Raw genomic sequence first — 13,872 nt, 5'->3', positions numbered from 1 at the left:
GTCACGTCATCCACCTCTGGAGTCTGTCAATGAAACAAAAGAGGTAAGCAGGCCCCCAGTTCATTACCTGAGCTCTCCCAGGAGTGATGATATTGTACTCAGAGTCGGTCCATTTTCTTTTTTTGCTTCTGCTGTTGCAATCTGATAAAGCAACTTTTCCATTGAAAATGGTTTGGCTATACGGCGCCGCTTCATTTCCTGGGACAGAAGAAATTTGCCACATTAGTTCCTGAACAAATTTGAAAATAAAATGTTACCAGTAATTAATTCAATGTTAGTTAATTAAACTATTGATACTAATAAACTGAAGCAAAAAGTAGCCTTTTAAAACAACCACAAGTAAAATCTTTCCACAGTTCCAGTTAAATGAAGTGTTTATGTTCCAAGCACCTCAAAATTCTCTCCCTAAAATTTCTTCCTGTGGAGGCCAAGAGGAGCAACACCATTATTCAAGCTCAGTAATACTGGATGGCTCAAACAGTGTAAGATCTATACATATGACCTGCTTGAAACCCAGGACTAGTGTTATTTCACATCTTTTAAAACAAAAAACCCTAGCAGAACAGGCAGATGCCAGGGAAAAGAGACAACAGGCGAAAGAGGGGGTTCAGTTCTGCCTGTTACAGATTCCTCTCTGTGAAAGCTTTTAAAGTTATGTTTTTCACTCAATACAAACTGAATTATTTTGGTAGCTGAAACCCTTTTGATAATTCTTAAGTAGGCAAATTCCTTGATGTAATGTGCAGGTGGGAAAAGTGCAGTACCAGTACCTGCAGAGGTCTGTTTTAGCGTATGTAGAGTCAGGGAGTTCAAACGAGCTAACACTGGACTGTAATGTGAGGGTGACATTTCTGGTTAGTGGTTAAACCTGCCAAATACCTACTCAGCACACACAACCCCAAAGATTTTATTTTTTACTTCAATTTTTTTTACCCTGTTCTATAACTGTAACTGTATGCTCTGGGTATTTCTTTTTTCATAACCAATGAATGTATAATAAAACTAATAATTTTTAGTAGCACCAATTGTGTGCATTCAAGTGATAACTATCACATAAAATGGAACAGCAGCCTTTGCTGACCAAAAAGGGTTCAAAAGAGGTTCAGAGGTAAGAAAAGTATTCTTCAGAAGCTATTTGCTCTGCTAGACCCTGTGTGTGGTTGGAACAGCTGCACTGTTAGGAATGGTATGGGAAGATTTTTCCATGTTAGGTTTGCTTAGTCTAGGGCTGTGTACACAAGAACAGATTCCAATCCAGGGAAAAATCCTGCACAGGCAACACACACAGCCAGAATATAAGGGCATGGTGGGTGGCTGGACAAGAAAGCAAGATCAGCTCCAGCTGGGTGACAGCTCAGGGACACCCTGAGCCCAAGCGGGGTTTAGCACAACTTGCTTGTATCTTGGCATTTATCTGAATTTCTGAACCTACATTTTTCTCTTCCATACAGTATTGAAATACACAGGTAAGTATTTTACAACAGACTTGTACTGCTGCCTGATTATTTCTTTTAGTGACACATTTTTCAATGTCACAAAAGTCAGTGAACATTCACATTATAATTATCATCAGCCTGGCACTTGTGATCTCTCTTGGTCTCACACATCTCTTGGTCATTCACTTTCCAGGCTGAGTAGTACTCTTGTATTTAATGCAGAGACTAATTAATAATTTTAACCATTGATCTCCGCTGTGCTTTTTCTAGTTCCTCTACATTCCTTCTGTAATTAGGGGCTCTGAATTGCACAAACCACCAAGACTACACAGTGCCAGAGCAGTTTCTGCTTTGTTATCTATTCTCTCATTCTAGTTCTTAACATTCAATGTATTTTTGTTATGCCACTCCAGAACACTTGACTGACAGCTCCATAGGAATCCGAAGACCTCTTTTCTCAGTAGCAAGAGCCCATCGTTCAGAGCCCATCTCTCTATCTGTCACATTACGATTATGTTTTTAAATTTAAATTTAACATTTATCAACACTGAACTTCATCTTCCATTTTCTCACTTGCATCACTCAGTATCATGAAATCTTTCTGTAACACTTCATAGCTTTAATTTTTGCTGCCATTACCATTAATACCCTCAGCATGAAGGATTTGTTTTGCTATGAACTTCCCATCCTAGGTTATTTATGGATACATTAAACTGTGCTAGTACAAACTCCTGAGGAATGCAGAAAGAGACTTCCTACATTCATGATAAAAACTGACCCATTCTCTGCTTTTCTTTAAATCAAAAAAATTCTTAAATTTAAATTTCTTTAAATTTAAAATAACTTTAAAAAGATTTTTTTTTGGTGTGTGAACGGCACCTTTCAATTTATTTATGAGCCTTTTCTCCTAAAAATGCTCACAGACTCTCTCAGCTGCAACTCTTGTCCTTACCTACTTCCAAAAGTTTCAAGGGCTGGATGCCATGACCTTGCTGCAAAAGCCACCATGGTGGTTGCCCTGTTCTCATTTTTTTGTACATTTACTTCCACAGCAGTGGTTATTTTGCATTTTACTGCTCTTCCAAGGATCTTAATCTCTGCTCTCCACCACAGCACAGCTCTTTTCTAGTGAGGACATCAGGTACACTTCTCTAGGACCACTTTCCCTTTGGTTTCATCTGAAGGAGCCCCATGTGCTCAGGGTGGGACAGCTCTGTGACAGAAGCCAAGGAGTGGGAAACGTGTTGCATTTTAAAGGCATGTTCTTCACCCCAACTTAAATTGGAGGTGGGGAAGTATGTGCCCAGCCCCTGCCAGCATCTTCCATGGATGGCCAGGGAGTACTGTGCTAATACCACAACTTTTCTGTTTGGGAGATCAGTGCACAGCGATTGTGTCACTGGTATCAGAGTTAAACCTGGCTTATGGACTGTAAGCTCTCCAGTGTGTGAAGCAGTGCTGCTCCAGCTGGAAGATTAATTCCATCTTTCCTATGTAGTTCTTCCTCTTGTAATACAATACCAGCTGAGTCTCTTCCCACCCAATTTCTGGTAGGCCCTAGCAGCAAAGCCCTCCTTTAAAACCAGACATTCCCTCTTATTTCCAAACCTCTAACCCAGAGTGCCTTCATTTAGTCCAACATTCTGTACTTTGGTTTTCTAAATGAGTTTCACTGACTTTGCCCAATGCCTTATTTGAAGCTATGGAGTTGTCCCTTTGCCACTCCAAAGACACACTCTTCCACCACAACTCTAAATCTTCTTCTTATCCTTACCTTAAAATTTCAAGAGCTCTTAGGGTGCTTTTTAAAACCAGCAACCTTGTTCCAAATATGGTCTAGTTTAAACCTGACTGTCCCTTTACACAGGTGTTTATATGAACTCTTTTATTCCAACAATTTTTTCAAAGTGCTTGTAAGGCTGAAATCAATGCAATTTCTGATGCAGAATTTCATTTTTGCATGTATTAAAGGAGATTGAGCAGTCATTCAATACAGAAATGAAACAACATCATTTTAGTAATATAAAGAGAGTCACTATAAAAAAATCAGGTCACAGTATCACAGGATGAAAACAAAGTGAATTTATCAAATGCTAAAAACTGTCAGTATTGCTGTGGAGAACGAACAGACGGAAGGTACAGTTGTTTATCAGAGAGTTCATTTAACAGGCCAGAGGGGGAATCTTGCCCATTACACACAATGTCTCACCACCTCTGGAAAGCACAATCCTGGCCAGCATTGTGGCAAAGATGGCAACGTGCCTTGGCAAAGTGGAGGAACCAAAGAACGATTTCCGAAATTAAAGGGAATTAAGAACATATGACAGTTTGAGGACAGAAAGGGAAGGGAAAAAAAAAGAAATAAAAGAACAATGCAGTAGATGTTTCAAAAGTTATCTGTGGTTCTTGTAAAGTTTGTGAGAGCTGTGACTTCAATTTCCAAGGTAGGTTATCACGGACTGTAATCTGCTGGATTTTCAGAGTGCAAAGCTCTTAAAAATTAATCGAAAGAAACTGTTCTTCAAAATTTGAGGCACCAAGAGCTGTTTAATTGCTGCATAGTGACTTCTGTCTCTTACAGGAGTAGCATTTTCACGATATCAAACAAGTGTTCAGTAGAGAGATCAATACAGCACATGGAGTTAATATAATCATGTACGTTCAGACAGGAAAGGTTAGCTCAAGATTCTTATGCCTTACTTATAGATATACACAATTCCCACCTTCCCCCAAAATAAATATGTAATAAAATAACATTTTATTTCAAACTAAGTTAATATACAGTTAGTATAACCAGGCTGGAAAAATTCCATTTACCCTAAAGAAGCAATCCCTAACTGTGGACCTATTACAGTTAATTACTTAGTAACTTGGTCTGAAGCTGTAAAGGACAATTTACTAGTGGCTTAGCTATAAAACACTACCAAAATAGTATCTGTAACCCAGAGTGTATTTCAGAAGGTTGGGAACACAATTAGTGATGTATATTCTTTGTCCAAGAACACAGAAATGTAGCCAGAATAATGATGACTGGACAAATCACCTGTTTCTGGAGGCAATCTGCCTTGGTCAATTGTGTGAGAAGGAAATGGGAAGGTTATTTATTTACATCTAGTACTGGATGGGCTGGTCAGTGAACCTAAGGATTTTCAAGTCAATTAAAATTGAAATTGCCCTGATCAACAGCTTTTCCTGAATGAAGGGGCAGAGAAAAACAAGCAATACAGCTGTGAGTATTAACTGACTCTGCCTACCATAGGAGCTAACAAGCACAGTTATTCAGATATTTGCACCTGAGATTCTAATGGTTCTAGAAAACATCACCTAAAAAAAAAAAATTAGTAAGCATAATACAGTGTATAATCATTAGCTCTGAAGGGATTTTTGAAAAGCTTCCTTGCAAACTGGTCTGCAGGCACAACAATCTTCTGAAATTTTAAATATATACACAAGTCTTTAACTGTCAGTTAACAACTCAGTCACTTTTCTGACAACACTGGATCATCTTATGCCTTGCAGAATTTTTTCCTTTTTTTTGTTTATTTATTACTCCAGAAAAACAGACATAGTAGCACTACTCTCATAATGCTACCAATCCTGGAATGCCTGCTGTTCTTTTAGATGGCAGGGCCGTGAATCCATTTTAACTCCTTTTCTCAACTTACCTTGGCTGTTTTAAAGCCCATACTTGTCCACTGGGTGGTAGCAAAGTGCACCGATTCGGAAACACTATAGCCACAACATACTTTGGACACAAAGGATCCAGGAAAACAGACAACAAACTGCCCGCTCTGCTGTACAGTACGGTGCACCCTGATCCCCTCCTTACACAAGACCTCTGGGGAGATCTGAAAAGAAAGAGGAGAAAAAAAAAAAAAGAGAGAGAAAAGCAGTCAATGGGAACTTTCTTCCTGGCTGGGTGCTGCCACACACTCCTGCTCATGGAACAAAGCTGGGCTCTGCAAACAGCTCCGCTCCGGTCACTTTCCCTCTCCCGTTCCGCACGTGCCGAACCTCAGCGTTTGGAGTGACAATTGCAGAAATGCCTCTCCCCAAACCAACAGTTTAAACTCCCACGTGCCCAAGGACAGAACATGGTCTGCTCCTACAGAAAGCAATGCGGATCGTTCAGCTTTCCATCTGATCTTTTCCAACTTGGCATTAAATCCATTGTGCTACTGCACTGCTGTGAGATGTTAACGTGGGTAGTCAAGGGAGGGTGTTTTGTTATGGGCTCCCCAATTTGTACTTAAATGCACTAAAAATAAATTATTATCCAAAAGATAAACAAAGGAGCAAAAATACTTAAGTATTAGATTTCTCCTATCCATGCTGGCATCATAAAATGCCAGTCATGGCAGATGAATTGCTTAAATCCCACTCCCTTTGTGAGGCTAAATACATTATAGACAGAATTAAAAATGGACATTAATTGCACTTACGCATTTGTTTTTATATTAATACATAATAACAGCCTTGTTAGAAAAATACCATGTGGGTAAACACTGCACACAGAAAGTAGCCCCTGCTGCACTGCTGCAGTGTAAAACAAAACCAGAATAAATCCCCAACCAACCAGCCTCCTGATTAGCCTAGGGTTCTCAAATGGGAACATCTCTCCCAGTGTTAACCTACCATTACATTACTTTCAAGCATTTCCAGCCCTGGAGTGCCATTGGCTTGCAGCAGGGTATGTACCACATCATCAAGTTTGTTCTCCTCTGCAGCAGGAATGCAATACCTGTTGTTTTGTCAGAGGAAAAGAGAAAGATTTACTGTGGAGTAAATAACGGTCCACAGCTACACAGTAACAGACAATTCAGACCAGCACATTGATTAGAAGAAAGAAATTTAACACACAGTTCTTTTGGTAATACACTGAGGGAAGTTGTTTATTCAGACTCAGTCTGATCATGTTCAGTAAATATCAGAAGACACAAAATCCCCAGAACAGAAATGTGAAAACTCAGTCCTCTGTAGAGTCAGAGGAGAGAAACCAGCAATAGACTGATGGCAATTTTAAGAGCACCAAAGCAGCTAATTATGGGCAAAAGCTTGCATCTTGTAAGCACCAATATATGTTGTTATTTTTACCATAAAAGACTGTATTTATTATCAACCAAAGGATCTTCACATTTAGTAACATTTTCTGTCTGCAACAGTCAAGAAATCACAAATTTCTTCTACTTTTAGTGCATGAAGTTGCCTAAGACTTTCTTGCCTTGCTTACTTAACAAATCCCACATCCCTCCTCTCCCTTGCAACAAAAGACCTGACTAAGAGCAGCCAAAGTGGCAGGAGCGGTTTCAAACTCTGCTGGGAATCTGCCAAGTTGCACATCCTCCTCTCCTTAAAAGCCAAGGAAGCAGCTGTCCTCTTGTGCTCACTGCCAGCACTGCTCCCTCAGCAGAATGACAAGAAGTAACACAGGAGTCTTGAGTCTTAGAGCCACACATCCAGAGAACTACTGTTTTTCTGGATGCAGGGAGGTGATATGGTGACAACTGGTCACTGCTCTTGCCTGCAGCCTATCCGAGGGGTGATGCTCAGGCAAGTCAAAAGCATTTCCATGACTTACCCTTTCTCTTTGAGACCTCAACCTGGAGTCCATTTGCCCCCACACCAGAAACACACACACAGAGCACCATTTTTCTAAACTTGGAAGAAGACAATGAAGCTGGAAAGATTTTGGGGAACTGGTACAGTCTTCCATTCATCTGATATCTCCAGCAACTTCATGAAGTGTTCTGCTGGCCTTACACACCTTGTGAGGGTACTTGCTAATAACATGAACTAACTCCATGTGCATTGCACAAGATTATCCTGACTGAAGAGTCTGCAGGACGCTGCACTTCCTATGATCTGAACACCTCCTTGCTGTTCACTCTACTGATGATGACTTTGATTTGTGTTTGTTGATCTTCAAGCCAAGAGGCAGAAGACATGACATTATCTGCTGTGGCTAATTGCAGTGACAGTAAGAGTTTTATTAAGCTGGTTGCCCAGCTGTACAAAGACCAACTCCTTACATATATACTGACAAAGGTCAGGACCTTGCAAAGAACTCCCAGGGTTAATAGAGAGGTGAAGCAGAAGAACTTCATCTTGGATCAAGTCCGAACAGCAATTTTAGAAGTATGCCATGTCTCAAATACTTTGTTGCTAACAGTGACAGCCTCAGTACAGCTCCCCAGGTGTGGTGTATCACTCTAGTTACACAGATGAAAATATTTTAAATTTGAACCCAGATCATGGCAGAACCCACTCTTCTCTTTTAGAGTCAGAAAATATGGCTGGGACAGAAGATTCAAGCACACAGTTCCTCACAAGACAGGAACAGGAAAATGCATGGGAAGGTTGTGTGAAGAGGAAGGGCAGCACAGAAGTGCATGGAACTGAGTACCAGGGGCATAGAGGGGACTGAGATCCTTTGCAACTGGTGTATGCTGCAATTGCAGTCATCTGCAATTCCTGATGTACCTATAAAAATGGGAAGTGAGCAGCCAGTGTAGACTTCTGAATGTCTTGGCAGAACAAGATTTCCTTGTCTCTTTTAATGGGCACTGAGGATCCCTCCAGAAGAAAAAGGTTAGGTCACTGACCTCTGCCCTGCATGCAAATTGAGTTCTCCCTTGTTTAATCTCCAAGAGGTAAAACCTGAGAGATCAGAGAATGAGCTGTACAATCTGCAGGTAAGTGAAGTAGTTTGAGTAGCACAGGGATCTGTCCTTGGAGAAGAAGATTTCTGGGTGGTGGAGGGACTTGGCAAAAGGAGATGTTTGGAGCCCACTGGCCACTTTGTTGTCCCCAAAGCAGTGACTGAAGGCAACGCTATCAGGGCTAACCCTGCGCCAGACCCGCAGATATTAAATTCATCTTCTCCTAACACAGTTGGGTGCTTTATTGCACTATTAAAAGTTGTAATGAGCTAATGAATACTCGCCTGACACTTCAGGCTGGCAGCCAGCCTTGCTGAAGAATAGCTTCAACAGACAAAGGAGTTTCACTTCCTTCTTATGAGTTATTCCTGCCTACTGTGCCTGTTTCATCAAGGCTATCATCACAAAGTCGCCTTAAGCTATGTAATCACCTGTATAAGTCCATCAAGATAAAGCAAATGGCTTCTGTACTTTTATTCTTCTTGGATTCGAAAAACAGGAACAGTAGTCTTTCCTAAAATTTGAGCTGTCTGCATGCAAGCCTGTTCAATCCCAAGAGTCACATGTTTTGACACACAGCATGAAGAGTGGCCTCAGAACTTAATTAGGGAATTCTTGAATACCTTCTGTTTGGAATTTACTGTCATTTAAGACTAGATTAATGTTTTAGAGAGAAACAGACTCAACCTAAGGTTGAGGACAACGCTCAGTGATCTGTCCTGACAGTATACTATTATAAAAGATTACAGATTCCTGATTCACAGAACAGGGAGAAGAGTCATGAAATGCCCATGACAAAAACTGACAAACTCCCAGGTCTGCAGCATAATCCACCAGTTACACCTTTGTCCCTTGAAAGGATCACATACAGAACATCTCTTGAACTTAACACATTTAGAGAGAGAGGAGATCCTGCTCTAATGGTTTTCTCCAGATCTCAAATGCTTTTTGTTGGGCCATGTGCTTTCCCAGTGACAGCTGGATCAGCATGCCTGACATCAGCAGCATCTGAGAAATGTGTGAGAACACACTTTGCATGTACATAAAGAGCAGTCCATGATGCCACTGCCACCACCATGGGGACACCAGGATAGACCATGGAAAACCAAGTGAAACTTTTCTTCCAGGAAAGGGGTTTTCATCTCCTAAGTTTGTACCACATTTTCCCATTAAAACTGGAAACCCCCCCAACACACACACACACACACTGGACCCTCCAGGTGAGATTCCCTCATGCAAAGGTACTACACAATTTGCTACTAACGCCAGCCTACAGGCAGCCACTGCAGGGAAAATGAAGAAAAACCATGGGAATACCTACCAAATGCAATCAGCACCAGTGTGTAAGTAGTCAATGTATGGAAGGTGATTTTGGTCTCGAGACCAGCATGAGGTAGAAAAGACCATGCCAATATTTAGCCAAGGAATTGTCACTCCTAAAACAAAGAGATTGAAAAATGAGTTTTGAGTAACTTCAGTTTGTTCAGTAAAAGACAGTTTGAGAGGCCATTTAAATAAAAAATCTTATTCTCCTTGTTAGCTGACCCTTGAAGTTATAAGTCTTCCTATCAGACTAAATAATTCCCAGGGAGTAATTTAACAAATTCAGCATTTTCCACTAAGAAAATATCTTCCAGCCAACTGCAGTGCCCTTGAACATGTTTGTTTTCTAATAGCTGTATAAAACTTTTATTCTTAGGAGAATTTACAAATACCTGTAATTAAAGCTCACTGCCATTGATCAGGAGGTCACTTCATGTTGTCAAGCACACATGTAACTTTTCAACAGGTATTCTGCTTCCCAGCTGGTTTCTTCAGACTCCATACCTGATCTCAACAGGAGATTCCACTGTGTTTCCAGTGTTTCTTACCAGTAAACTGCAATGGTGTATAGGCAGCTGGAGAATTTGTGTCAATTCATTTAGAAAATGTGTGTGCTGCTTTTCCCAGTGCTACAGACTACATTTTGCAAGTGTGGAAGTAGCACAGCTCTATCCTGACACACAAGAACACTGACAGCCTGGCAAGAACAACAAGGGATACTGCAGGTACAACTGGTTCCTCCCAGGAACAGGGTCTCAACTGTTCTTTAATCCTTTATCTGCATGGCTGCCTTCACTCCTTTAAGTAGCACCTGCTACATACAACTGCACGTCTGCTTGGTCAGCTGGGGAACAGGGGGACCAGGAAGAGGGAGAAGCATTTAGTGCCCACAGCACCACGTTCAGAGGACACTGACACCGGCTGAAAACAGGAGGGACTTGCTTACCAGGCACAGCACCAAGATGTCGCAGGATGGATCCTGTATTATTAGGAAGGACTGTGAGGTTCCACCCATGCCTGTTTGAGGGGTGACACAGAGGCAGACACAGTCAGTGTACATTGCCAATGCCAACACGCCCAGTGCCAAGCTGCCCTGCTGGGCTCTGCTCAGGAGTGAGGCAACAAAGAGGATAGATTTGGGGATCTTACCTTGAAAATGGTTCAGATTTTCCCACAGGAAAACCACTCCCATGGGTATTGGTATCTACTTTTCCACAATGCACTGCTACATGGCAATCTTTCTGTTCCACTATCCGCCAGTATTCTTGCTGTGGTAAGAGAAAGCAGTAATGCCTTTTAAATTTGCTGAACAAGGTATCTCTCATTAAAATATAAACCTCAGAAATTTACAAGGCTTTCATGACCTCAGTGTAATTCAACATAAAATATTGCTTAAAAATAAGAATATAAATAATTGAAAGTCACAATAAGGCAGGCAGAATTTAGATTCTCTTGGTTTCTGTGTTTCAGCACATGTCAGATTAAGAATTCTTTCTCTTCCTCAGTTCATCAATACCTTTATTACAAATGTTCATAAATTTTAAAAAGAATCAGCACCAAATCAATTTAACCATTTTTTAAAAATTCTAAACTAGACAGCCTTAAACTGATTAGAGAAATGCTTGAAAATCAACTATCCTGAATCCCCATACTGAGTGCACTAAAACAAAAACTCTTACCACCCCTTGTGCTGGCCTCACCTCTACTTCAGCTACTGTAGGCTCCTTTGTAAAGCACATGTTCATGATGTTTCTTGCTGTTCGGTAGAAGGTTGTTAAAGAAACAGACCTACCCTGTGGAAAAATAAAATAAAAGTGAAAATGAAAAAACACGCTGACGTTCCCCCAGGTCCTCACTCGTTTCCTTACAGGCTTGATCCCAGGTGTCAACAGAAGGAAAGAGGATGAAGTCTCCAGAAGAGGTATGAGAAAATACCTCAGAAGATACAGAAATTCAATCACATGAACTTCCCAAACCCACCATGTAAAAAGGCCAACTGAATGTTCCCAGAAGGAACACTGCTTTGTCCAGCACAACACTCGGTGTCTGATAAATACAGAGGATGGACATGGCCCAGCTTCCTATGACAGGTTGCATTGAACCCAGTAGGCAGCCAGTCAAAATTTACATTATCCAGTAATGCACAGTAATTTACGTTATCCAATACATTATCCAGGGACCACGTGGCCAGGCTCTTTATATACAAGGAACAGGTGAAAAAAGACTTAGAAAATTCACAGAAATGCTCAGCATCAAATGTTGTATATGGTGGAAGAGTGTCACAAAAAGCAGAGTTTGCCAGGATTACTGTAATCACTTGCTTTCAAAAACTAGTTATGCTCAATTCAATACAAGCAGTTCAAATGTCAAGAAACCAAGACCTATTATTACAAAGTTAGGAAAAGGAAAACACAGTAAAATTGCTGAATAAGTGCTTTCATTTTTGGCACTGCTGCAGGAGCTGTACAAGAAAAGGTTTTGACTTGGTTTTCTGCTTGAGCTAGCCCAAGTTTCTAGGCACCTGCTTTCCTGCACACCTACACCCACCAGAAGCTCTGGGAAGCATTGTCTGATGGCTTTGGAGGCAAGAGCATGAGAACCCACATGTTCCTTTCAGCCCTGACATTGTGATGTGCCCGGACAGGAACACCTCTGTTGCCTCCTCTGCTCCAGGGCAGAAGGAGGACGCTGGGAAGCTGCATGCCACGAGAGACGAAGGGCTGAGGGCGCTGCTGCAGGCAGAGACCAGCAGCACCCTGCAACTGGGGAGTGCGAAATGTCTTTGTCCCCTCACCAGATCCACTGCTCCTTCCCACTGTGCCCCCTGACTGCTCATCTGAGCAACCAGACACTTAAAAACTCTACATAAATGAGTTTTATTTGGACCTCTACCTTTCTAGTTTTTCAATTATGAAACAGATCTGCCAAACCACCTCAGCCTTTTCTTGTGTTTAATTTATTTAATAACTATGTCCAAGAGTAAACTAGAAAGAGCTATAAAAGCTGCTTTCCCCCACAGGCCAAGTCTATCACTCTGCTCATATGGTTGTAACGTTGTCACTTTTTAAATTGAATGCTGCATAATTAGCTTTAGCAAAAAAAGTTTGTGAAATGCCTAGGGCCTGGGGCACTCTGATTCCCATAAACTTTAGAGCTGGATTCTCTGTGATCCAATAAGTAATTTCCTTCATCTTTTAATGCCCTCATGAATGGTTTATTGTGGCAGCCTTTTACAACGAAACCTCTCATAAACTGCAGGGCCCGCACCAAGTCACCGTGCTTGGGCACAGCCGCCACCGGGGGCAACCCAACACTGCAGCAGCTGCCTCCTCTCAGTCAGTTGCCTCTTCCTCTCATTCAGAAAAACAAAATTAAGGCCTCATATTCCAAGATTAGCCATGTCTTTCCATTTTTCAAATAGACAAGAAATAAAGTAGAAGTATATAGCAAGCAAGAAAAAAGAAAGTGGAAAACTGGAACAGTTTAACCCTTTAAAATTGCATATAACCATTTCTTCCTCTGCCAAGAATTTGGTGTCTTTTTAGTCTCCTAAAAACTGTAGAACAAATTAAATGGCTGAGGGTTGTCTGTGCTGTTTGGTTGTTTTCTTTAATCTGAGGAATCTTGTAACATTTTCTGATGACAACACAGAAAATAATTTTAAATGCTTTAATGGAGCATTCTAACCAGAACACAAAATGAATTGCAGGGGAGCAAAATACCCTTTCCAACACCCTGAAAAGTATCTCAGCAGTTTGACGACTGTCCTAGGAGCTTCAAGCTACAAAGCAGAGTCTTTGTTGCCGTGACAAGAATAAAGGAAGGTTTAAGAAAAGAAATTCCTATTTCCTCCCCTGATTCTTCTCACATCTGATGCAGGGGCCAACCCAGGGGGAGCATCACCACCACCACCAAGCCTGGAGGGAAGGCAGAGAGAAGGACACTGCAAAGCTATGAATGTTAAAGAGATTAAAGCAAACATATATATGAGCTGAAACCAGAGATTTCACAATAGCCACAGGTGGAAAGGAGGGGCTCCTATTAAGTGGAGTATGAAAATGCCAAGTCTCTGGGTGAAGAGAGCTCAGCACAGGATTTCCATGACTGTTTATGGAAGGGCCAGCAAAACTTGCATTGTGATTTCTTCTGTGTGTCCCTCTAATGAGTCTGCTAATATGCCTTCAGTTTGTTCTGTATGGAAACAAATGCTGCTTTCAATCAGCACCAGTAAAGATTTTAAAAATATTTTCAGAGCTAAAACTGGGGGAAGAAGTGTGAAAAATCTTGTATCAGATCCTGCTTTGATGTCAGCAGTTTACTTCACACATTTAGAAATGACAACATTTTAATGCTCAGGTAGAAAAACCACTTATTTAGGAGTAAAGCAAGCAAGCACAGCAGCCTGCAGCGCATGCTTAAAAAGCACAGCAGGCCTCACAGCCTGGGAAGGAGAG

General features: G+C 41.2%; 1 protein-coding gene across 4 annotated transcripts in view; it reads right to left on the bottom strand.

Moving 5' to 3' along the window:
* JARID2 (jumonji and AT-rich interaction domain containing 2) overlaps window positions 1-13,872 on the bottom strand; it is a 211,329-nt gene that overhangs the window by 6,437 nt on the left and 191,020 nt on the right. For all 4 annotated transcript variants that reach the window (XM_053967043.1, XM_053967034.1, XM_053967053.1 and 1 more), the window contains exons 9-15: window positions 11,119-11,211; window positions 10,568-10,686; window positions 10,365-10,435; window positions 9,417-9,531; window positions 6,072-6,177; window positions 5,102-5,284; window positions 68-198 (exon numbers count right to left, since the gene is read on the bottom strand). In XM_053967043.1, coding sequence (XP_053823018.1) covers window positions 68-198; window positions 5,102-5,284; window positions 6,072-6,177; window positions 9,417-9,531; window positions 10,365-10,435; window positions 10,568-10,686; window positions 11,119-11,211 — 818 coding nt within the window. The remainder of the gene's footprint in view (window positions 1-67; window positions 199-5,101; window positions 5,285-6,071; window positions 6,178-9,416; window positions 9,532-10,364; window positions 10,436-10,567; window positions 10,687-11,118; window positions 11,212-13,872) is intronic.

Source organism: Vidua chalybeata, chromosome 1, assembly GCF_026979565.1.
Source record: "Vidua chalybeata isolate OUT-0048 chromosome 1, bVidCha1 merged haplotype, whole genome shotgun sequence".
Taxonomy (NCBI): domain Eukaryota; kingdom Metazoa; phylum Chordata; class Aves; order Passeriformes; family Viduidae; genus Vidua; species Vidua chalybeata.
The sequence above is the reverse complement of the archived record's forward strand: the minus strand, read 5'-3'. Positions and strand labels throughout refer to the sequence as shown.